At 40.6% G+C, this 24,972-nt stretch overlaps 1 protein-coding gene across 2 annotated transcripts in view; it reads left to right on the top strand.

The window, feature by feature from the left end:
• The first annotated feature begins 1,271 nt into the window (after positions 1 to 1,271).
• The window catches only part of LOC127365711 (retinal-specific phospholipid-transporting ATPase ABCA4-like), a 36,768-nt gene continuing 13,067 nt past the window's right edge, over positions 1,272 to 24,972 (top strand). For both annotated transcript variants that reach the window (XM_051404105.1, XM_051404097.1), the window contains exons 1-26: positions 1,272 to 1,390; positions 2,531 to 2,643; positions 2,840 to 2,933; positions 3,089 to 3,230; positions 3,384 to 3,523; positions 4,271 to 4,398; positions 4,594 to 4,791; positions 8,238 to 8,327; positions 11,248 to 11,485; positions 12,478 to 12,617; positions 13,373 to 13,489; positions 14,176 to 14,373; positions 16,348 to 16,553; positions 17,713 to 17,889; positions 18,185 to 18,407; positions 18,610 to 18,831; positions 19,180 to 19,384; positions 19,492 to 19,584; positions 20,163 to 20,369; positions 20,746 to 20,923; positions 21,320 to 21,451; positions 21,836 to 21,975; positions 22,123 to 22,260; positions 22,627 to 22,808; positions 23,111 to 23,216; positions 24,118 to 24,323. In XM_051404105.1, coding sequence (XP_051260065.1) covers positions 2,578 to 2,643; positions 2,840 to 2,933; positions 3,089 to 3,230; positions 3,384 to 3,523; positions 4,271 to 4,398; positions 4,594 to 4,791; positions 8,238 to 8,327; positions 11,248 to 11,485; positions 12,478 to 12,617; positions 13,373 to 13,489; positions 14,176 to 14,373; positions 16,348 to 16,553; positions 17,713 to 17,889; positions 18,185 to 18,407; positions 18,610 to 18,831; positions 19,180 to 19,384; positions 19,492 to 19,584; positions 20,163 to 20,369; positions 20,746 to 20,923; positions 21,320 to 21,451; positions 21,836 to 21,975; positions 22,123 to 22,260; positions 22,627 to 22,808; positions 23,111 to 23,216; positions 24,118 to 24,323 — 3,966 coding nt within the window. In that variant the 5' untranslated portion in view covers positions 1,272 to 1,390; positions 2,531 to 2,577. The remainder of the gene's footprint in view (positions 1,391 to 2,530; positions 2,644 to 2,839; positions 2,934 to 3,088; positions 3,231 to 3,383; positions 3,524 to 4,270; positions 4,399 to 4,593; positions 4,792 to 8,237; positions 8,328 to 11,247; positions 11,486 to 12,477; positions 12,618 to 13,372; positions 13,490 to 14,175; positions 14,374 to 16,347; positions 16,554 to 17,712; positions 17,890 to 18,184; positions 18,408 to 18,609; positions 18,832 to 19,179; positions 19,385 to 19,491; positions 19,585 to 20,162; positions 20,370 to 20,745; positions 20,924 to 21,319; positions 21,452 to 21,835; positions 21,976 to 22,122; positions 22,261 to 22,626; positions 22,809 to 23,110; positions 23,217 to 24,117; positions 24,324 to 24,972) is intronic.

Genomic DNA, 24,972 nt, shown 5'->3' with positions numbered 1-24,972 from the left:
CTCCTGTTCCAATTGAGTTTATTTTCTCAGAGCTCTTCAGTGCCTCAGAGAACAAGGGTTGTATTTGAAACTTTTTTAAGGTTTTTTTGAAGCCCTGTAGATGTTTATTTACTTTATTTGTGTCCCTTTTTTTAAATTGCACCCTACTGTGTATTTGTATGCAATCAGGTTTTTGGCTGTATTTCGCTTCATTGGACAAATGGGAGAAAGAGCCAGTGGAATGATATCAGATCAAGGGCTGCAACTACAGATAATTCTAAAAATTATTTTCTGTATCTGTAAATATTTTAGTCTATAAAATGACAGAATCCATCACAATTTCCTAGAGCCTAAGGAGACCTGTTCTCTGACCAATCGCTCAATATCTAAACACATTTGCAATAATAGAAAGCAGAGAAAAGCAGAAAATTGTCACAATCCAAGAACCTGGAAACAGAGTTTTTGCTCAGTTACGACTCAAACATTGGATCATTAAAATGGTTACCAATAATTCTCTTCCCATTGACGAATCAACTAATCATTTCAGCTCTGTTCCAATGTTTGTTCAGTGCCTTAAAGAACCGTGATTCTTTTTTAAAATGGTTTACATTTTATTTATGTGTATTATTTATACTGCTTATTCTGTTGTGTGTTTCAACCATGAATCCAGTCTATGTCCTTGCTATAATTTGTATTTGACAAATCAGAGACATTGGAGTTGTGTGACTACCTGAGCCAGCAGGATGTCATATGAGGTTAAGCCTTAAATTCACCTCAGTTTTAGGGTAAGCTATGTCTGCTGTACACGTGGTTCACAACAGGTACAAGTGGCTTTAATGGGCTATTGTCTTTGCATTCTCCCAACCTTATTACCCATGTCACCTGCTCCACCTTATACAGCTACTCAGAGGAGTGAGTCATTTCAGATGCGTGCGACACAGAAGCAGCGACTAACAACAACAACAAATGTCTTATCTCTGAGTCTGGTAAGCTCCCGTGTAACCAAGTCAAACCTCTGATTTATTTTGTAGGTGTTAAATCGAAAGACTTTATTGCAGAGCGGCAGTAACTGTGCAGGTAAATCTTGCTTGTGGACACTTTTTGGCAAACATTTGAGCTCTCTTTTATTACAGGACAGCCTTTCTTACACCAGTGTCACCCCCTGTCCTCTCCAGCACAGATCCCCCTAATTCTGCCTCAAAATGGATGACTGTTGTCTTTTTTTCTGCCTGCCCATGTTGAGCTGGGAGATTAGAGCAGATCAGATTAGTAGTGCTGCTGACCTGCAGGCAGAGGAGAGAGTGGACAGCTAGGAGTCGTACCGAGCTCTTCTACCTTGGTTAATATGTTCCATTACTTTGTGAAGCTGTTTCTCTAGATGTCGTACGACTTTTATATCATTCCATAAGAGGTAAGGACCAAAATGAACTGTTTTGTTGACAAAATAAGAAATGCTATAAGCTGACAGGTAGATGGTTGCTAATTGCTGTTGTAGCTTTTTACATAATGTAATGGTGTGAAAACAGAGATCCAAGCGAGTGCTTTAAATATAGTATATAGTTTATACCTTTATGGCTTCTTGTATCAGTTACTTCAACATGCAGCACTTCTTCAATGATGAGACATGTTTGCCACAAAATTACTTCTCGTTTGTGTCAGTCTTGCGAGGAAGTCCTGTCGTGTAATTACCGTTTTGGTAATAAGGTGATTTCTGAGAAGTCAGATGACAATTGACAGCCTTTACTCTCCTGTTTCAGTCTCACAGTCTTCATTCTCTTGTTTTTCTCGACAAAGTGTTTGTGTCCCTGCATGCTCAGTCTGCCAGTCTGCGGTAATCTACTGGACATGTCCTTCTGAACAAATTACTCTTCATGTTTGACATTCTCTGAGGTTGACTGCAAATAACCTGTAAATGTGATTTGTGTGGATTTGTCTGCATGATAGAGCAGGTACAAATTGCATACATCAATCAGATGCACTGTCTCACGTGCATACACATACCAACATTTTAATCATTTTTGTAATGTTATACCAACTTGTATTTTCCTGTAGGGATTTCCTCTTTTTGCCAACTCAGTATAGCTTAAAGCTGGTGGTGTTTTGCTCAGGAGCACTTCAGCAGGGCGTATGCTTTCCAAGAAGTGGTTTGAAGGATGGTCTGTCCATGGTTGTAGTCAAAACCACCTTCTAAGTTAATGCTAAGGCCATTAGTTTGAGTCAGTGTCAGATCAAAGTCAAAGCAAAGTCAATGTAGACCCCAAATGTCTGCATGTCTTTCCTGATGGGGAGTTTTAATAGGTCAATGGATTGATTAGTTGTAGTAGATATGCAGAAGTACTATTACATTTTTCATAAAAGCAGTCTTTTTGGCGATTGTGAAATTAAACCAAAATTAACAACAGTTGAGCTTGTGGAGTAAATCAAATTTGATCCAAGACAAGTGGACTACAGATCAAAGAACCGTAGTCCTGGGTCTTTCTGCCTTTTCTTGTAGGCTCAATAATCCAATGTCTTTGTGAGTATCATCACTGATGGAGTTGTGTATCTGCAGGTTTGTCACAGTCTGATGACCCCTTCTGGGGGTAAAGCTGCGGAGCAATGAAGACAGGCTCCCAAATCCGCCTGTTACTGTGGAAGAATTGGACTCTCCGCAGGAGACAGAAGGTATTGTCATCAATGTGAATGAGGTTGGACAAAACCTTAAAAAAAAGTATTAAACATAACGCAATTCAATAGAATAACGCCACAAACTACAGCTTCCAACGCCTCGCTGATAAAGTCCCAACAGAAGCTGAATATGATTTGTTCCAGGGCTGTTGTACTGGATCAGATTCTGTGTATATTTCTTTTTTCTGTCCAGGTCCGCTTCCTGGTTGAGATCTGCTGGCCAGTGCTGTTGTTTGTTGGTCTGGTGTGGCTGAGAAAGGCCAATCCACTATACCGACAACATGAATGTAAGAAAAATGTATTATCATTTATTAATGAGCTGTGAAATAATGTGACAGTGCCTTCTAGAGTTATTTTCATTGAGAGAATAACATGTTAACTCTTTGGCAAATCACTTCAAAAGCCCTCGACATGCCCTGAAATGTGTTGTCTGGTTCTTCAGGTCATTTCCCCAACAAGGCAATGCCTTCAACAGGGATTCTACCCTGGATCCAGGGTATCTTCTGCAATGCCAACAACCCCTGCTTCAGATATCCAACCGGAGGAGAGTCTCCAGGCGTTGTCTCCAACTATAACAACTCAGTGTAAGCCTAATCAAACCACGTAAACTTCCACTGTGGCAGAAACCTTCTAATTTCTCCAATTGTTCCCTGTAATTTACTCATCTACATTTCATTTGATATTCTATATAATGTAGTTAAATTAGACTAATTCAGTGTGATTTTTAATTGTTCTAGATTGGCACGGTTCTATGTCGATGCCCAGGAGCTTCTGCTCAATGAGATGGAGGTCCAGCAGCTTGGCCGTCTTTGGCATGATGTGTCGTCCTTCTCAAACTTCATGGACATGTTACGCAACAGCCCATCTTTGCTGTCAGGTAAAGGGCAAATGTGAGAAATGGTTCAGACAGTAGCACTTCTCTTGAGAGTAAATCGGTTAGTAAAAGCCTTTTTTTCCCCAACTCTGTAATCAGAAGAGAAAAATATTCTTGACACAAGTCAGTTGATTGTAGCTTTCAGGTCAAGATGTAAAAGCAAAAGTGGATGCAATTTTCCTTTAAAGAGTTTATTATAACCTCTTATCTTAACCTGACAAGAAAGATTAGTTACACAATGCTGTTTTACAACAATAATCCCTTCTGTCTTGTTGTGTTGGGCACATCCTCATTCTGGTAGTGTTTTGTGTTCATCACAGCAGCTCCTCGCTCTCTCTTTCATTTTTGATCATCTGGTGGCTAAAAACGACATTTCATCATTGTTGTTATTACGAAAGCATGTGTCAGTTATGGAAAGATTTATCCAGTATAGTGGTGTATATACTCCATTTTCACTTCCCTCCCGGTAATATTCACATTATTGTGGTCATTTACATGCGTAGGATTGTTCACGACCAGGCCTGAAGTCACTCAAAAAAGGTTATTTTTCATATTACTTAAATCAGAATTAACTTAATGTATTGTTAGGAATATTCTTAACACACATCCTCTTACTCACTGGATTTTCCCTGAAGCATCAAATCTCTGCCAATCTCTCCTGCTGTGAATCATTTCCTCCGTGTAGTCCAGCGCTGGGCAGGTCAATGTGGTCTAACCTTTCACAATCTCTGCTCTTGGTTTTTCCTCTAGGCCGCGGGCTGAAGATAGATGATATTCTGAAGGATGACGAGGTTCTCACGGCCTTCCTCTTGCGAGACGTCGGCCTCTCGGACTCTGTAGTCTACCAGCTTGTCAATGCAAGAATACGACTAGAACAGGTGCAGTTTGGAGGGATGAGTCGTGGCTCATGTTAGGGCATCTTGGCCTATGTCAAAACAGTACTGAAGAACTTGCATATTTTTTTTTACATATTTCTCTGTGGTTTTAAAACACATTTTAAAAGCCATTTTTAATAATATTTCCCACAATAAATTCATCATTCCACCTTTTCTTTTTGTTTACACATTCTCCAGTTTGCTTTTGGTATCCCAGACCTGCAGCTGAAAGACATAGCCTGCAGCCAGCCCCTGCTTGAGCGCTTCATCATCTTCCCCAGTCGCATGGGGCTCCACGGGGTCCGCAACGCCATGTGTGCCCTCAGCCAGCAAAGGCTGCAGAGGATAGAGGACATCCTATATGCTAATCTTGACTTCTTCAAAATCTTCAAAATGGTCAGTTGTTTGAACTTGCAACAGTGGTATTTAATTTATTCATATTTATTCATATTGTAAATGTCAGTGTTTCTCCTGTATTTCTGATGACCTTCATTGCTTTTCCTCTTGTAAAGTGGATGCTGTTCCTTACATCCATTCTTTCCTCTCTATTTTTTTTTACTCCTCCTTTTACTCTTCCCTTTTCTTGTTTGCTTGGCTATGATCATTGATATTGTTATTGTGGAAATGAGTTTTCTTTTATTGACATAGTGATCATTATTTCCACTGAGAGATCCTCTGAAGGTTGCGTTCGTTGGAAAAATGATGTCCCTCTTACTGTCCTGGCAGCGAAGGCCAGTCTTATTGTCTTATTTTAAATTTTTTTACATGAATTCACTCATTTCATGGAATTGATTATGTGGCAGTTGTTTGATTAATGACAGGCAGCCAGTGGACCAGCAGGGATGAATGTGGTTCACACTAATCTTTGGATAAGAAAGGTTATTCTTACTGTCAACAATCTCATAAAAAGACCAAAACCAACAATTTGTTAGTCAGTCTCAGTACAATTCTCAGTCAGTTCCTGAAACAGCAGTCATTATAGTTTTTAGCAAACATCAGTTTAACAGGAGTGCATTTGTTGAGGACTATTTTCAGTGCGGCTTCATAGTAATGAATGAACATAGTTCAGCAGTGTAAGAGTGTGGCTCATTTATGTAGTCGTTCTTGGAAAACAATGGAGCTGCAATTGTTGGATCAATTCCAACTGATAGCGTTGTTTTTGTTATTGGATTCGTTGACTGTAAGAAAATATGAAATATCCACAAACTTTTTTCTGAGGACACTCATTCGTTTTCTATTTTTTAAGATGTTAAAATAGTACACCAATAAATATTTTCAGAGAGAAAGCACATGAACATTTAAATATAGTATGAATCCATGTATTACAACCTTGTCGAGTGCAATCAGCCTGTTGATTCTGTTGGCTTTGACCCTTTAATAGTCGTAAATCTAAAAATACCTAACCGGGCTGACTTAATACTGATATGTTGTTCTCCGGGTTAACCATAACAGCTCTAGCTAAAGTTGTGGATTAATGTAAGATGTGCTTCCTTGTGATTGCAGCTGTGTCTGAGCTGCTTTAGTGCTTAGAATAGTGATCTGAATAGTGAACTGTTGCACAATATTGTTCTATGTAGAGCTATGTGGTGATGCCAGGATGTGAGGCCCTGATTCTAGCTTCCAGGCGACTCTGCTAGACCTGTTCACTCAAGTCACTAACTTTATTTGGCGTTCGGTATAAACCACAGGCTCTGTTTCAAACAGTTTACACAAGTATTTATGGAAAGCAAGAAACAGGGTGGAGGCAGAACAGATCATCCTTTTAATGAAAGAAAAAAACATGTATTCATGAAAGAACTCTAACCCCTTTCAGAAGTTGATGTTTCTTCGAATCTTTTACAGAAGAATAAAGAAAGTAAAAATAGCATTAAGCATAAACAAACTGCTATTTTTAACCTTTTTTCCCCTTGACGCCTTCCAGTTTCTTCTATATGTGTGTTCGGGTTCAGCCTGAGTGAGGTCAGGTGACTGGCTCAGGGTGTTGGCACGGCATTATCCCTCTTGGCCTGTTTCTCTAATGTGCTTAGCTAGACCCCGCCTACAGCCTGTGAGGTATTCTCTAAGACGTGATGCTGCGTCTCGTATAAATACATTACCAACATGTGCTGAGCTAAAGAGTTCAGTCAACATAGCTGCCAGCACACCTGGTTGTCTGGTTTACTAGCTGTTGTTGCTAGTAAACCAGACTTCAGGACTGAAATTTATCAGTTGTTGTTTTCAGTAGTGTATAATCACCTGAAAAAAAGGATGCAGCGGGTCCTCTTCCATGGTGTCCGCCATTTTGAACCGCCATGTTTCTACAGTAGCCAAAAAAGGACAAACCATGTTTGTGCTTTTTATGTTATTTGTGAGTTTTATGGCCACTGTAGTTTCTCCTACATGCTTGAAAGGTGAGCTGTATTCAGTTGGTTGCAGTCTGCAACTTCAACCCTAGATGCCATTAAATTCTACACACTGGTCCTTTAACCCTAATCTTACTGACTGGGGTTCCCACAGACCCCAGAACGTATATGTCATAGCTCTAAGGTGTTTTTTCAATCAGTGTGTTTGTGATGACTTCACATCATTATTATTATTATTCATCTTTGAGTTCATTTGTGTCATGGGTCTGAATTTAAAGTATCACACACCATCAAGGGAGGTACGGACACTGTCAGTTATTTTGAAATAACTATTATAATAAATATTATAAAAATGTATAGGTATGTTTTTAAATGCTTTTGACTCAGCTGATCTGATATCGAGGGGGTTCGGCAGTGTTGGAGCTAAAACAGTAAAAGCATGATCCCCCTTTGTTTCAAGATCGGACCATGGAACTTTTAACAACATTAGATTTTCTTTGGGTCTCTGAGCTGAATACGGAGTTAAGAGTTCTGAAATATAAAGAGGAGCTAGACCATTTAAAAGTAATCAATAATCTTAAATGAGATGCGGTAACGGACGGGGAGCCGTTGTAATTCAGCCAGGAATGGAGTGATGGGTTCCCTACGTCAAGTGTTCGTAAGAAGTTGTGCTGCTTCATTCTGCACCAGCTGTAAATAGACAACTGCTGCATTGCAAGTAAAGTAGTAAAGTATTAGTAGTACAGTAGCATCTTAGTAGGGATCTCTGCATTTAACCCATTAGCTTTGGTCAATTTAAAGCCCATTACCACCATGACCTCTGCCTTGTAACAAATTTTTCTCTCCTGATTACACTCCTGACTCCCTTCTCCCATCCACCTCTCAACACCCTCCCTTCCTATTCCCTCGCTTTCGCTTTCCCCCGCACCTCCTCCCTCCTTCCTTCGTTCATTGAAATGCAAGTGCAAGGAATGCGAGAGGAAGGATATCACATGTGTGTGTTTGTCTTTTCCGTAGCCCTCAGCACTGTGCCCTGACCAGGCATTTTCTAACACCTACTGCTAATGGTTTCTCAAGCAGATGAAGTCACTTAAGGGGAATAATGTTGTGAGTTTCCGTATTGAACAATTGATTTCTAGTTTAATAAAGGTTCAGTTCCTCCACAAACCCAAATTGCGTGACAAAAAAAGGAAGGCCAAATGGAAAAACGTGATGTAGTTTTGAACTGCCAGTAAGGTCTAGGTACAGAAAGTGTGCCTCTTAGTAGCATGCATTTCTTGGAAGTACTCAGTTTCCAGCAACTTGCTTTTTTCTTGCTAGATATGAATGTGTTTATTTGTCTAAGAGAATCATGGGACATAATTTAAAAAGAGCAGTGATGGTCATCATACAACATAACAAAAAGCTAATTGTGTTTAATCTCTTATTCTATCTGTATTCATCTCACGTTGAAAACACTGTATGAACTGACTGATGCATCTTGTGACTTTGTCTCCCCAGATGCCTCAGGTTATGGACAGCAGCTCTGAGGGGATTGACCTGCACTTCTGGGGACGGGTTCTTAAGGAGACGTCGGAGAAGATCCAACTTGTAAGTGCTCCAAAGTCCATCTATCCTTTTTCACTCCAGCTGCTCTTCGACCCTGCAGGATCAGAGGCATCAGTATTTTTAGCCCTGCAGGAAACTCGCCTCATCCGCTGCTCCCTGTTTGAGATTCGCTCACAGAGGAGGAGGCTGAGTGATGGGCTCAACAATGTGGGGTGTACGTATGTGTGCCTAGAGTACAGCCTACATGTGTACTGTACAAATGTTGATAGGTCTTTGTTGGCTCAAGTGATTTGTGTGAGGGTGTGTGTGTACGTGCACTTATGTACAGTATATGCATATGCATGTATATGTATGATAGTGGTTGGTTGTGTGTGTGTGTGTGTATCTGTGCACATGCAATTTCTATCTCTGTGGCATTTGGCCGCCCCGGTCCATTGCTTTTCCTTCCCCGGACCACTTTTGATGGGTACTGACCACTGCAGACCGGGAACACCCCACAAGAGCTGCAGTTTTGGAGATGCTCTGACCCAGTCGTCTAGCCATCACAATTTGGCCCTTGTCAAAGTCGCTCAAATCCTCATGCTGCCCATTTTTCCTGCTTCTAACACATCAGCTTTGAGGACAAAATGTTCATTTGCTGCCTGATATACCCCCCCCTACTGACAGGTGCTATGATAACCAGATAATCAGAGTTATACACTTCACCTGTCAGTGCTCATAATGTAATGGCTAATTGGTGTAAGTAGACAATAAAAAAAGACAAAGAAATAAACAATAAAAGATAAAAAAAGAAGAGATAAAAACAAACAATGAAAAATAAATAAAAACCAACAAGCAAAGCAGTAAAATATATAATATAAAATATGAAACAGAATAGAAATGGAAAAGTAATATAAGAACTTTAACATGATTTAAAATGCCCTTTTTTGTCTAATAATTTGTGCAATGAATGAATGAATCGCTACAAAATGGTTTAGTTACATACTAATTTAGGCACACACGCACACAAAGACTGGCTGGGATTGTGTTGTGTGTTTCAGCACGTTCACCGTGTGTCCCAGGGGGTGGTGTATCCCATCATCACCTTAGCCAGGGTGTGGGAGAGGGGGGGAGAGATGGTGGGGGTTGGGGTGGGGAGGGGGAGGAGCATTCCTTTGAGGTGACACATCCTGTAGGTGGGACCTTTGTGTCACCGTGGTGACAGAAAGTCGAGCCAAATGCTCACATCACCCACCTCTCCTTCCTCTCAATTTAGCCAGTGTGTGTTTGTGTCAGAGGAGAAATAAGAAAGGGGAGGAAAAGGGAGGGAAAGCGAAATAAATCAGGGTTGTGTTTTAGAATGTGTGTGTGTGTGTGTGTGTGTGTGTGTGTGTGTGTTCAAACGTTTGCTTTGAGTGGGGGACAATGAGTCATTTTCAGACTGAAAGCAGTTTGATTATCAGTGTTGCAATATAGTCTTAATACCGTAAGGGGATTACGGAGCCAGGCTAGTAACGATGAAGGCTTATGAACAAATATTCCTGGAAAAACTGAACTCCTCCTAAAATCTGATCCATTATGAGATCATCTGAAGATTCTCAGATTTGAGGACATTTTAGGTTGATTATATTATTATATGTCTGATTAAATCTTTGGAGCAATCTTTTAGTAAAAACTTTAAACATAAAACTCAAATTATTGGCAGCACCCTCCTTATTTCTTTAGAAAGGAAATGATACACACCGGGGAGAAATCCACTTGTATGAAGCTATTTTTGTTCTATCAATTGGAGGATATTTAGTCCACCCTGCGACTATCCTCATCATGCGAGGAGAGGCGTCCGTCCAACATGTTTGCTTATCTTTCAAACTATTGTTTTCTTGTGATCGTTTATATTATCCAATTCACAGTATGAATGAATATGAAGGACATAAATATCCCTATCTGTTAAATAATTATCTGACAAAAGGTCAAATAGCTCAAAGCTAATTATTTACACTTTATAGCAACATTCCTTCATCCTGTTGGAGGTTCGGGTGATATTTGGCCCTGGTTGGCAGCAGCGAGGACCCCAAATGAGTCAAAGAATATGACATATTGGCAACACACTGGCAACCAGTCCGGGTTCCTCTGAAGGGGCGTGTAAGCTGGTGTGGGTGTTTGTACTGTACTTGGGTCAAATATCTTTTGGAAATAAATGAGTTGTAGCACCTGGTGTTTTTGATGCTACCATATCAGATAAAAAAAAAAAAAAGGAAAAGCAGGAAACACCTGCAATCTGGTCTGATGCTGCCTGGCTTTTAGATGGCATTATCCATCTCCCTTTGTGTGAGTGTGTGTGTCTGTGTGTGTCTGTGTGTGTGTGTGTGTGTGTGTGTGTGTGTGTGTGTGTGTGTGTGTGTGTGTGTGTGTGTGTGTGTGTGTGTGTGTGTGTGTGTTAAATCATGCTTCAATGTGTTTACCCTGTGTCAAGTAAAAATAGTTTGTTGTTTATGTAATAGTTGTTTTGGACTGTTAGTATATGATCTCAAGGATTGTACATTTAAATCATTATTTTTAGGCCATGCTAGCAGTGTGTCGGTCTGTCAGCCGGTCCAGCACTATAGTCCAGACTGAAATGATCTTAGTGTCATCATATTGGTGATCCTCTGACCTTTCCTCTAGCACCACCAGCAGGTCGCCATTTTCTTTGATTTATAACCAAACACTTGCAAAACATTATTACCATTAGTTGTAATTGTGGTCGGTGCTTAATGCTATATGCTATCAAACTAAGCTAAGATGGTGAACGTGCATTGTACGTGTTAAACATCAGCATTGTCATTGAGAGCATGTTAGTGTGCTGACATTAGCTGCCCTATGTATGTATGTAAGCTGTTATAGACCACTGACGGATCTGTCAAATGTATGATTTAAAACTTGATCAGGTTAACAGATGCACTGACCGCTGAGAGACTCTCTCCCCTCTGTATGACTTTTACAGCTGATTGAGCGGGAGAGCTCTCAGGAACTCCTGAAGGCGGTTTCCTCTCTGTTTCAAGCCGGTGGTCCGTCCTCATTCACCCAGCTGATGTCCAGTGTGTCGAGCCTCTTCTGCGGATACCCAGAGGGAGGCGGCTCCAGGGTCCTGTCCTTCAACTGGTATGAAGACAACAACTACAAGGTGTTTCTGGGGGTCAATGGCACCAAGAGCCGCAGCTATGTCTATGACGACTCCGCCAGTAAGTGAAGAGTTGAACTGTAAAAGTGTAAAACATGTGGTGCAAACTGTACTAACATAGTACATAGTGCATACTGTAGGCATAGTATGATTTATAGTATACTATTTTTGTAGTTAGTATGCGGAAAATTGGTGTACTTTCTTCTCCCATAAAGACATACATATGTTATATCATATTATTTTAGTTGACAATTACTGGTTATTAGTTTATATATTATGCTACGGTGTTTTATAATGATGTCATAGTTTTTTTCAAATTGAAGTGTAGTCATTGTTCCTGTTCTTTCTTTCATAAGCCCATTTGGGTTTTATAGTCTGACCAGCACAACCCCCCACCCCCTTTTTTAAAAAAAATCTATTAATTTGTGTTTTAAATTAAATTATGTTTGAAAAGAAATGCTGAACTGGAAGGAAAGTTAATTAAACTACGTCTTTGGAAGACGACACAGAGAGAAAGCAAAATGTTTCCCCAGAAAGATTTTCCAAAGATACTCTTTAATACTCTTTTTGTTTATTTGTCTGTGGAACGATCCAAAGTTATTTTAATTTTGTTTGTGCTGGTTGGATTATTGTCGTATTTAGTGTCCACACTGACCATCTTTGAATATTAAATCTTCTCATCTTCTCACTGCTTTATATTCAAAACCTGTTTAGAATGAATAAGTGGTTTATAATTGGGACACAGCTTTGATGTCAAAGCATTTCTTACATTTCATCAGTGGTTTTAGTAAGTGCTGAGCGGATCAGTTTGCAATGTGTAGAAATCTCCACCATAAAGCTGTTGGATCAGCATTGTGTGACTAATTTAACATACATGAATGTTACAGCTTAATTGGTAGCATCTGAATGGTACCATGGTGTGAATGATATAAGAAAGTACTCTGAATCCATGATAGTTTATCTCTGTTTCTCCTTTGTTTTGTATTTTTCTATCTTTATTTTCTTCTTTTTCTAAACTCACTCTCACTGTTTTTGCAATTCTTCTTCTCTTAGCTCCCTTCTGCAACGCCCTGATGCAAACCCTGGAGTCCAACCCTGTTACAAAAATTGTGTGGAATTCAGTCAAGCCCCTGCTGATGGGAAAGATCCTGTACGCCCCCGACTCCCCTGCCGTCCGCCACATATTAAAGAGTGTAAGAGAGACCACCTCCAGCCCGACCCCTCACCTCTCTCTTTCTCAACTCACTTTTTCCTCTCCTTCTCCATTTATTTCACCAATCTCAGTATCTGTTTATATGCGTCCAAACCCCCACCCTACTTAGGAATGAGCTGACTACCGAAGCAAAGGAGGGCGGAGGGAAGGGGGAGGGGGCAATCTGCTGCAGTGTGAGGGAAGGGAGATGAGGAGGGGAGAATTAAACAATAAATTGAATGTGAGGGTGCAGCAATGAAAGGGAAAACAGAATGTTTTTCAGTCTGTCACATCTCATTCAGTGGTCCTGACACAAATCTGATCTCAATTTCAAGAGGTTTGTTAATGAGAATCTAGCAACCTGCTAAAGAAAATGACCTAATGTGACCTTCCACTTGTTTATTACCTATTGTATGTTATAGTTGTTGTAGCACTTAAGAGCTTAGATAAATGACATTTTCATTTTCATTTTCATTTTATGGATCTCACTGCTGTTAAGTGTCTGACACTATTTATATATTTATTGTTTTCTAAGTAAAACAAGAGAATAAAAATCAGTTCATATCAATGTTATTAGGACACGTCAACATGGAGTTATATGCTGATTATACTACTTTACTGCTGGTCTACTCTGTGAACTTTATATGCACTTTATCTGTGTTTATTTGTGTATGTGTGTTTGTGTGTGTGTGTGTGTGTGTGTGTGTGTGTGTGTGTGTGTGTGTGTGTGTGTGTGTGTGTGTGCGTGCGCTGCAGGCCAACACAACATTTGAGGAGTTAGAAAGGTTGCAGAACATGGCCAAGGCCTGGGAGGAGTTGGGACCTCAGCTCTGGGCTTTCTTCCACAACAGTGTCCAAATGAACATGATCAGGGTAAGAATACTGCAGATCCACACAGATACAGTCACACAGTCGTACACAATTCTGGGCACATGTGCATACACTAAATTTAACTGAATCCTGATGCAAAAAAAAATCAGATTATGCTCAAATTCAAAGGAACATATGAGTACAATAGCAGAATAAACCTTAATTAAAACATAACCCGTTTTAGAAGCAACGAATAGTCAGCAGAGCTATTGACACTAAACCATGAGATGGATTTAAGCCAAATTTGAGCCAAAGAAGTGATAAACTTGCAGTTTGACTTGTAAGCTCACATCCTTTTGAGCCTTTTGCTAGGAGAACTTGGACCATCCCAAGCCCAAAACAGAAGAATCGTGTCTGTTTATTTAAAGACTGCAGAACAACTACCCAGCTAGCTGATTGCACTTCCCAGATCTGGTGACTCATCCATAAATCAGGATGGAGAGTTTGCCAAAAGCAGGTTCCAGATAAGTGGCAGTCAGTTTGAAATGCAATACTCGAGTTTGACATTTTAAATTTCTGGTGAAAATGAATTATGTTCTTAAAACCGAAAGCAAGTCCACACAATGATGTAAGAGCACTTTTTTGTATTCCTTAATATACAATACAACCAACTAAATGGCACTTGTTCTTGCATATGTAATATGTTTATGTTATATACAGCAACTATACTTGTGTCTCATTCACTGCAGGACACCCTGAGAAACCCAACAGTGATGGAATTCATGGACAACAGTCTGGAAAACACTAGCTTTACCACCAAAGACATTCTTAACTTCCTGTACAACGGTCCAGAGGGATGGAGGGAGCCGGGCATGCCCAACTTTGACTGGAGGAACATTTTTAACGTCACCGACCAGATCATTCGCATGTTCAACCAGTATGGAGAGGTAAGAGTTACTAATGAGTTAGTTTGTTTGTCTATCTAGTCATGCTTTCTCCCCTATTGATAAAGAATATGCCTATTCATCTTCTGTTTTTTCTTCTTTGCCCCAGTCAGTCTTGCCAAATGTTGCACCATTCCCAGGATTAGGTGTTTAGCCTTTTTGTCAGACCAACTCTCAGTGCTCCAGACAGGTGCATCAGTCTTCCAGGTCTGCTCCCAGGAGATTGCAGCCAGGCCCCTTTGAAACAGAGCAGGCCACTTAGCACAGCTATAGAGGCGCTCTCCCGTCCAGTAGGCTGAAAGGTGGAGAGAACAAGCCTGCTGTCACCCCCCTCCTTTGCTTCCATTGTGGAGCCAGTGATAAAGTGGAGAGTAGGTGGGAGTGAGTCACCCCCCAATGAGCTCAATGCTGTTTTAGTGTATGGCCCCGCATTGAAACAGACCCTGGCGCTTACGAAATGAAAGAGGGGCAAATCACTCTATCCATCCTTCACGCCTTCCCTCTCTCCTCTCTCGTTTGATTTAAAGGGGGCAAGGGTTGCGGTTTTGGAGAGAGCCCTATCAGTGCAGGCATCTCAATCTATCTTTTGTTTCCAAGTTCAGCATCGAGACCCTTCAGAGCCCCACAAACAAACCCAGGCAGTTTAGCCAATTAGATATAGCTGTCAGCTAGCATTGGGCCATAGGATCAGGGCTGCAGTTAGCATTAGGTCCTCTCACTCTGTCAGGGGCATGTTCCTCACACTGAATTCCCATTGGAACATGTGTATCAGTAGGGCTCTTTCTTCTCAGCCCATCTCTGAGCGAACATTATTGTGTTGTGAATGTATGGTCCCGTAAAGATGAATGGGAAGTGGTCTCTCCTCTTTCTTTGAGCGCTCTCGGGGTATTGTACAGTAATGTGAATGGAGACATTAGACACGGTGTACACAGCGGTGTGTGGGGGGCTTGGAAAGCAGCGTGTTTGTGTGTGTTTGTATAATGTGTGTGTATGTGTAGGATGAGAGTTTCACATGGCAATTATATATCATATAGAGAGAGCGAGTGTGTTTGTGTGCATGTGAGAAGAGTATGAGCTCCAGAGCACAATTGTATGTGTGTAGGTGTATGTTTAGAAACATGTGTGTATGTTTCTGCATTTGCTTTCCTGCATGTATGTGTGTGCACTGGTGTGTGTGTTCCTGCAGAATGAATGTAGTCACTTTCCTTGTTGTCAATTTCCCATGTCACCAGATCGCCTCAGTGACAGATGGTTCTGCTTAGTTCACATAACTACACTAAGTCGCGTAAAAGTATCAATAGGACTGGGTATCATTTGAAATTCTTCTGGTGCCAATACAATACCTGAGTTTAGGTACAGACTCAAAATTATCCTAGTTTGAGGGATGTAAACATGTTTTTCTTTATTTAACAAAATGTATCACTTATAAATGCATCTGTCTTTGTTTGGTGTGTGGTTTGGTACTGATTACTGTGCCAGTGTTTTCTCTAGTGTACAGTGCATTAACATAATGTGTGTAAAAGATTATATATTATATATATATATTTTTTTGCTATACTTTGTTATGTTTAATTAAAAAAATATTAAAAAATAAAAAAAAAAACATACACTAATAATGTGATTAAGCGTTCATTGTCATCTTTTAGTACTTGACGGCTTTCAATACCAAGCAGCTCTACTTGTTCCACAAAGAGCAAATGCCACATGCACCTAATCCAATACACAATCAAATTAGACTTGGACAAACACACACACACACACACACACACACACACACACACACACACACACACACACACACACACACACACACACACACACACACACACACACCAGTGATCTCATACTTGGCTTAAACTGCATCTGAAAGGACATTGCAGTTCCAGGGGCATTCGTAACACATGAACAGAGCAGTGTAACTGTTGTAGAATACAACATCTTCTCAACATCAACCCCTCTTTTCTCCTCTTGTTATAGTGCATCAGTCTGGATAAGTTTGTGCCTTACACGGATGAATCCCAGATGACCCACCAGGCTTTGTACCTGCTGGAGGAGAACAAATTTTGGGCCGGCGTCGTCTTCATGGACATGTTTCCTTGGACCACAAGTGTACCCTCACACGTCAAGTACAAGATCCGCATGGACATTGACGCAGTGGAGCGAACCAATAAGATCAAGGACAGGTCAGCAGCAGCTGTGTGGAGTGATGATTTGTTATCAGGGTCCAAACTTGTTTTTTTTTCTTTTTCTTATCCAGTTAACAGATGGACATATACCGCTCCCCAATCCTTTAAGACAGGGCAGCTAAAGTTGGCCTACTACAAGGTTCATTTTGGCCTGCAAGAAAAAAAAAAAAACTGTTATATTTTATATGAGCTCTTTAAATATGTAGGATCCCAAATTATGATTTTTTTACATAATCAGAGTGACACTTTGCCAAACAAGTTAGGTAAATTAAGAGAACCTGGGATCCTATTACCATTGTGCATTGCAACAATAAAATACAATAGGTTTTGCTTTTTGTTGCTTCTGTGGCCCAGCGGTTTCCAAACCACGTGGTGGAAGCAAATTTTTAACACACACAAGAATTAGGGTATAAACCTTTTATTAGCTAAAACAAGGCTAATGATAGGTACTTTCCAATACATTGCATTGGTACTGTCTGCTATACATACCTAGAGGGGTTAAGTGGAATCCAACCAGGAACGTTTAGACTATCAAAGCACCCTGACAACCCACCGTTCCTTCATTTTTTCATGATGTTACCACCGTATTAATGAGCCAATTTATATGGATTTGTCACATTCCTCAAAGGAGGAAAGGAAAAACCTCTCAAGCCGGCCTCAGTGTATTTTCCAAAGTTTCTTGGTGGTTCCATATTAACTCAATACCTGCCCTTTCATCCTACTGTGTGTGGCTCTCACATGCATTTTCCTTTCCCTTTGATCCCCCATTCATAAACAGACAGTATGTCAATAGCCCCAGGGGTGAACAAGCAGTTTTAGCTGTTTACAGGGCACCAGCAGGCTGTAATAGACCCAGTGGGAGTCCTGACTCTATACAAGTGAATAATCTGATTGTAAGAGGGCTTTGCCTAGGACTTATCCACTTAAGTAAAGGCAGTGTACGTATGGTGTGTGTGTGGCTATAGAGACATATGGCCTTTGGTTGTTTTAGGATTACAGTGTTTTAAATGGAGACTGTGATTAGGATTATTTCATATAACAAAAAAAAAGCTTAAATAAATTGATTGTTTAACTGTTGAATGTGTGATGAACGATCTTGGGGCTACGATCAAACCAATAAGATCCTCTGTCACTCACTCTCTGCATCTTCTCTCAGGTACTGGGACCCCGGGCCCAGAGCAGACCCCGTGGAGGACCAGAGGTACATCTGGGGAGGCTTTGCCTACCTGCAGGACATGATTGAACACGGCATCATCAAGCTTCACACAGGCAACGACTGGCCACTTGGGGTCTACATCCAGCAGATGCCATATCCATGCTATGTAGACGACCTGTGAGTAAACTTCACTTCATCTAACAGCAGATCATTCATATGACTGCATATACAGCAAATGAAACAGAATATTGGCAATATCTGGCACATTTGTGCACTTTTCTGTGACATTTGCTGTGCATGTGAAGCTATGATGTATTGACAGACTCACTGATCAACTGCTTGACTGCTTGCTTGGATTTTTTTGAAAAATGTCCAATCAAGACACATCAGTGCATCCTCACAGAACTTAATTTACCAGGCAAACTATATATATATATATATATATCCTCTTGACTCCTATCTTCTTTTCCAGCTTCATGATCACACTGAACCGCTGCTTCCCCTTGTTCATGGTACTGGCCTGGATCTACTCCGTGTCTATGACTGTGAAAAGCATTGTGCTGGAGAAGGAGCTGCGCCTCAAGGAGACTCTCAAAGCCATGGGGGTCGACAACGGAGTCATTTGGTACACGTGTTTCATTGACAGCTTCATCATGATGACGGCGAGCACGGCGCTGCTCACCTCCATCATCATGGTGAGAAAAGAGGGGGAGTAGCATAGAAAAGGAGGCCATGTTGAGAGAGACTATTGACTATTTGCTGGTTTTGTAGCATGGAATGGTGCCCTCTTGTGGCTGATTTTAGAAAGCTCTGTTACTCATACAGCCAATGTGTTTTGTGTGTGAAGTGAAAATCTCCTCAGTATAATCATACACTGTATCTTTTTTTTTCTCTCAGGGTGGAAAGGTGCTGAATTACAGCAATCCCATTCTTGTCTTCCTTTTCCTGCTGACTTTCACTGTCACCACCATTATGCAGTGTTTCCTGATGAGTGTGTTCTTCAACAAGGCCAACCTGGCAGCTGCCTGCAGTGGCATCATCTACTTTACCCTCTATCTGCCGCACATTCTCTGTTTTGCCTGGCAGGACCGCATCACCACGAACATGAAGTTGGCTGTTGTATGTCTATTTTTTTGTGTAACGTATTTTACAAATACAAGAAAATGCATAGCTTTAGGCACAAACATTGAGTATTATCTCCATGTCTTTAAGTGGTATCAAACACTGTAAAACATTATTATAAAACAAACTTTCTTTAAAAGTTTTTTCTCTTATTAGTGCAACAATACAGGCAGTAAGGATAACTGATTGTGTATCATTGCTTAAACACATAGTTTCATCATCATTCTCATCGCAGACATTGATAAATTGAATCTTGGGACATAACATTTTCAACATTCGTTTATGTAGATATTCTGCACCACTTGTCGGTAAATCAATAATTTATGCATCCTCCTGCTTCTCCAGAGCTTGTTGTCTCCAGTTGCCTTCGGTTTCGGGACAGAGTACCTGTCACGGTATGAGGAGCAGGGTTTGGGTCTGCAGTGGGACAACATCCAGACCAGCCCGTTAGAGAAAGACACCTTCTCCTTCCTCACCTCCATCCTCATGATGGTGTTTGATGCTTTCCTCTATGCCATCCTGGCCTGGTATCTGGATAATGTCTTCCCAGGTTGGGCTGTTAATATATTTTATTATTTACTTTACGCAGTATTTTACCCCTTTATATTTACTACAAGTCTACTACACTGAGAATTATATCATATTTCTCTTTTACAGGCCAGTATGGCATTGGTCGACCATTCTACTTCCCATTCCAGCCCTCATACTGGCAAAGTCCTGCAACGTCACACACAGAAATGCCTAAACAAGGTTAGTATCACTGACTCTAAAATCTCTCACTTGCTACATAACTGAGGAGCAGCACAGTGACTGGAGGTTTGTCGCTCTACTCTGATTTGCAAATAAAACCTGAGTCGGAGAAGTAGAAGCCTTTCCTTCAAAACTAATTGCTGCCAGGAAAAGCTTCTAATTCTCACTGGAGGATCGTGGTTATATTTGAAATGTCAATATAAGAGTCAAGATTTTTGCCTCATCTCTCCTGGAGCTGGAATTGGATCAGCATCTTGGTAGAATGCAGTTTAGTGGAGTGCACTTTTGCCAGAACAGGGTCTGAAACCAGGTCCTTTTAACCATAAGTCACCCTAGCCAAGATAATGTTTGAATTAAGAAAAGATCCATAGGAAAACAAAAATGAATCATATTTTATAACCATCTCATAGGAAGAGGTAAACCAATAAGCAAAGAACATTTCTGTTACCATCACTAGTGAGATACATATACATGCCCATTTTAGTCAACTGTGAGAGGGGAACTTTTCAAATGTACTTGAGAAAACTTTAGCAAACACATCCTGAACAGGAAATGGCTCTGTGATCTGTCTCCTTCAGATCCTGAGAAACCTGAACCAGACAACGTGCAGAAGGATGTTGAGAGCAATGGCACACCAGAGACGTACACTTGTAATGGTTCAGCCAGCAGGAAAGCCTGTAAACACCAAAGTAAAAGGGAGCAGCTGGAGAGAGAGAAGGAGCTGCTGAAACGACAAGAGGAAACTCCAAACAAGGAAGAGGAGGGTCAGGACACAGGTACAGAAGGTGAGGACACAAATACAGAAGTGAAGCTTGGGAGCCAGCAGTAACTGAGAGAAGGTTTGACTGGAGATTGTAAATTGACACCAAACTGCATGCTGGGAACACACTGAGGATATCTGGCAGACAGGCAGGGTCACACACCCCACCTGAATCTGCAAAACAGAGGGAATGGTTTTTGGTTGCGGAGTCAGTTAAGCTACCGAAAGGAAGGAATATTTAATGGCATGTTACTTTATAAGTGGTTTTTGGAACTTTATTTCACCAAAATTTCATTTCTTAATTTTGATATTGAGAGCAAAGCTATTATATAATCTTAATTCACATTATTTTTCTGTTTAAGTGTTAAATCAGTCTTGTTGGGTCTGTTGTTCCCTTGCAGGTCAGTTGTTCTTTGAAGCCGAACCATTGGGCCTGGTGATGGGGGTGCAGATTAAGGACCTGGTGAAGGTGTACGACGGAAGCTCTCGTCCAGCTGTCGACTGTCTCAACCTCAATTTCTATGAAAGCCAGATCACATCCTTCTTGGGGCACAACGGGGCTGGAAAAACCACCACCATGTAAGCTTAAATCCGATTTAACAAGTTACAAATCTCTTTAATTACAAAGTGGAGTAAAGGCTCAGTCTCAAAAGATGGTTTAAGATGAGAATTTAATAAGAATTGAATTGTATTGAATTTTTAAAGAAGTTCAGAAGAGGAAGTTTTATGGCAGACTCAGAGGGTGGTTCATTTGCGTATCTATAAATAGTACCAGCTTTAAATCACTTTTAGGAGTCTCTGCCGGTGAGGATCTTAATAGCAATAGTTTCCCATTTAAATGTGACAAATCAAATCCCAAAATATTTTGAAACCCTTTTATAGAGATTCAGATGACCCTCCTTGTAGATCCTTCATAAAATTGCATCATAAAGTTGGAACCCCCCCATGTATCGTATGTTCTGCTGCTTTGTCCAGGTCCATCCTGACTGGCATTTTCCCTCCTACGTCTGGCACAGCCTACATATATGGAAGAGACATTAGGACTGACATGGACATCATCCGCTCGTCCATGGGAATGTGCCCTCAGTACAACATCCTTTTCAAACAGTGAGTTACATTTCAGATGCTGCTGACAGTACCAGAGTCAGTTCAGTGTGAATATGTATTAAAAGTCAAAAGAATGACAGCAAGAGCTCAATATGAAAGGATCTATATACATTGGTCGATGTAAGAACAAACTAAAATTACTTACTTTGATTTTTCTTTGTCGAAAGACGCTAATTGAGCTTGAAAGTCGAGCGTTTAGAATGTTGAGAATGTCTTCAATCAATGGCTTCGACAGCAGTTACTGAAAGCCAGAGTTACTTATTTACTTCCCCATACAGGAGTTCTTAGCTCTTAAAGCATTCACACAGTCAGAGAGCTGTCAAAACAACTTCAGACTCTTCCCCTGTAAACCTCTTTATAACTGCTGCCCTGTTTTTGTTCCAGTCTCACAGTGAAGGAGCACATCCTGTTCTACGCTCTGCTGAAAGGTCGGACTCAGGCGGAGGCGGAGAGGGAGGTTGAGGACATGCTGGTGGACCTTGGGCTGCCTCACAAGAGAGACGACGAGGCTCAGAACCTCTCAGGTGGACCACTTGTTCCTCTGTGTTTTTGAAAGGGAAAGCAAGAGAGAGAGAGAGAGAGAGAGAGAGAGAGAGAGAGAGAGAGAGAGAGAGAGATAATTTTATTTATTCCATCATCATCTGAACAGTTTCCTTTCCTGCACTCTACAGGCGGTATGCAGAGGAAACTCTCAGTTGCCATGGCGTTTGTTGGAGGGTCTAAGGTCGTGATCCTGGACGAACCGACCTCAGGAGTGGACCCTTATTCCAGGAGATCCATTTGGGACCTCCTACTGAAATACAGAGCTGGTAAAAATGTCTCATTTAACCCATTATGGTTCGCATTTTACCCCTTCAGATCCACATTCTAAAATCCACATTTTACCCCTAAGATCTTTTTACTGCTACATTGTAGACAGTGAAGAATGAAACCAAATCATTTTCAGCTTTACAGATCTCCTGAGGCACTTGAATTAAGTAGTGAACTGATCAAACGGAAAGATTCAGCTGCACAGCTACAACAAAAGCAAAAATTGCAGTCATAAAATCAATAGTCTGCTGACAAAGGCACTTTAAAGTTATGATAACTTTTTTTATCCATCTAGAATGCACTGATTCATTTGATTCAGATGACAATGTCAATAAAAAAGTGTTAAAAGCTGGACCCTTGCACAGGCCGGACAGTGATTCTGTCCACTCATCACATGGACGAGGCCGACCTGCTGAGTGATCGCATCGCCATCATCTCCAAAGGACAACTCCACTGTTGCGGATCCCCCCTCTTCCTTAAGAACTGCTTTGGAGTTGGTTTTTATTTGACACTTGTACGCCGGATGAAGGATATCAAGAAGAGGGAGGTAAGATTTACATTTTACACAAAATCAGCCAGAGCCAGAGAAAAAGTTTCTTTGAAATGCTAAAGATAAAATAAGATATAAGATAAGATGTTCCTTTATTGATCCCCCGTGGGAGAAATTCAAGTTGGCACAGCAGCACGGGGGAAATGTAGTGCAAAAAGTACAAGAACAGGATGTGTAAAAATATAATAAAGAATAATAAAATAAAAATATAATATATAAAAGAAAATATAAAGACTATAATGATAATATATATGCACTATATGCAGTAAAGGTGTTCTTGTCTCTGCTGTTTCCATCAGAATGATTGCGACTGTGCCTCCGACTGCTCCTGTTCCTGCTCCATCTGCACCAAATACAAAGATCAATCTCAGAACCAGTCCCAGCATCTAGACAGAGTTCTGGATGGTAAGCATTTTCTACTGTAACTGCATCCTCATGAGCTGCACCTCCTCTGTTTGTGTGCATGTGGTATTTTCATCTTATTGAGGAACAACTTGAGATTCAGACTCTGTGAGTGAGAGCATTTATGGGGGTTAAGACAAGTTTAGGGTTAAGGTTAGAATAAGGGGGTTGGCTGTAGCCATGTAGTTGCAATGGTCGAAGTTAGGGAAATATAATTAGTTGTTATTTAATGAGAGTTTAAAACACAAAAACTCGTCTAATCTGCTTAATTAGGACTGTGAGTGTGGTTTTATCCAATGTTACTGACAGTGCTGGCAACACAAACAAGCAACCCCACAGCTATTGCCATATTTATATTGAAATATTGCTGAATCCTCATTAGAGCGTGGAAGATTGTGACATCAACTTTGCTCCAACAACGACTCACCCACTTAAAACCAGTGAGAAGATTACAGATAAAAATACAAATACAGATACGTGACATAACCAAAAACTTTGAAAGAAGAAGAAAATTCAGTGCTCATGTAATTCTGTGCTCATGTAGGAGCATCAGTCTTTAAGAAAATAGGTTTTCATGGTTTTAAAGTCAATGAAGGTCTCACAAGTATAGCAGTGTGTGTTTGTGTGGGTGTGTGTGGGTGACCTGCAGGGATGTGTATGCATGCACTGGTTATATTCTCGTGACTGGTTTATTAGTCCAAGTTGTAAAATCCAGATTTCACATTTATAATTTAGTGGTGATATTGATCCTCGTGTCTTTTTCTTCTTAATTCCCCCTGAAGACACTCGAGATGCAGCGATTCAAGCACAAATTTACTCATGCATTTTAGTGCTTGAATAATAGTGTTTGTTTTTGATTTTGAAGTTAGCCTCTATAAATAATAATTTTCTCTCTTATTCCCAGGGGATATAGACAGCATCACTACCCTCATCCACCACCATGTCCCTGATGCCAAGCTGATCGAGACGATTGGCCAGGAGTTGACCTATCTACTCCCCAATAAGGGCTTCAAACATCGAGCGTATGCCAGCCTGTTCAGGGAGCTTGAGGAGACGCTTGGCGACATGGGCCTCAGCAGCTTCGGCATCTCTGATACATCACTAGAGGAGGTATCGACATCTGCTTGTTTCTGGCTGTCGACATCACCAATAACTTGCGTGGTGTTTTAATGCAGTGTTTACGTTGCATGAAATAGATGGTCAATATGAACTTCCAGAATGTAACATCAGCATTCATTTTATGATAAACCCAGAGTTTCCCCTTTGTGAAATATGATAAAATCAACCACAAAGCACCCATAGTCAGGCAAAAAAATATTTGGTGTTAAATCACCTATTGTACAATGTAAAAACTGCCCATCTTAACTGTAAGTTTCGTCTGTTACTGTAGGCTTAAAGTCTTATTTCTTGATTCTGAAAGAATTTGTTGCTACAATGAAATATATATATTTCAGCCTGTTTCCAATACAGACCCATCTGTTAAAGGATTTCCATGTCTACAGTAAACTGCAACATCCTGGTTTAAATCTATGACCGTTGTTGCACCCTAATTTCCTGTCATCTGTCTACAATCTAAAGGCCTAAAAGGCAAATGAATAAATATACTTCCTATAAATGAGTGCCATTATCTTGTAACAATACATAATAAGGGGGGTTACTGCAATAGAATCAAGAAAAATTACTTTTAATCAACAATAATTGGTAAAATGTACATTTTAGCTGTGTAAAAAAAAGTGCATGCGTATGTGATGGCAACATT

This window comes from Dicentrarchus labrax, unplaced genomic scaffold, assembly GCF_905237075.1.
Source record: "Dicentrarchus labrax unplaced genomic scaffold, dlabrax2021, whole genome shotgun sequence".
In the NCBI taxonomy this organism is placed as follows: Eukaryota; Metazoa; Chordata; class Actinopteri; family Moronidae; genus Dicentrarchus; species Dicentrarchus labrax.
Note: the sequence above shows the minus strand (reverse complement) of the source record. Positions and strands in the feature narration are given on the sequence as shown.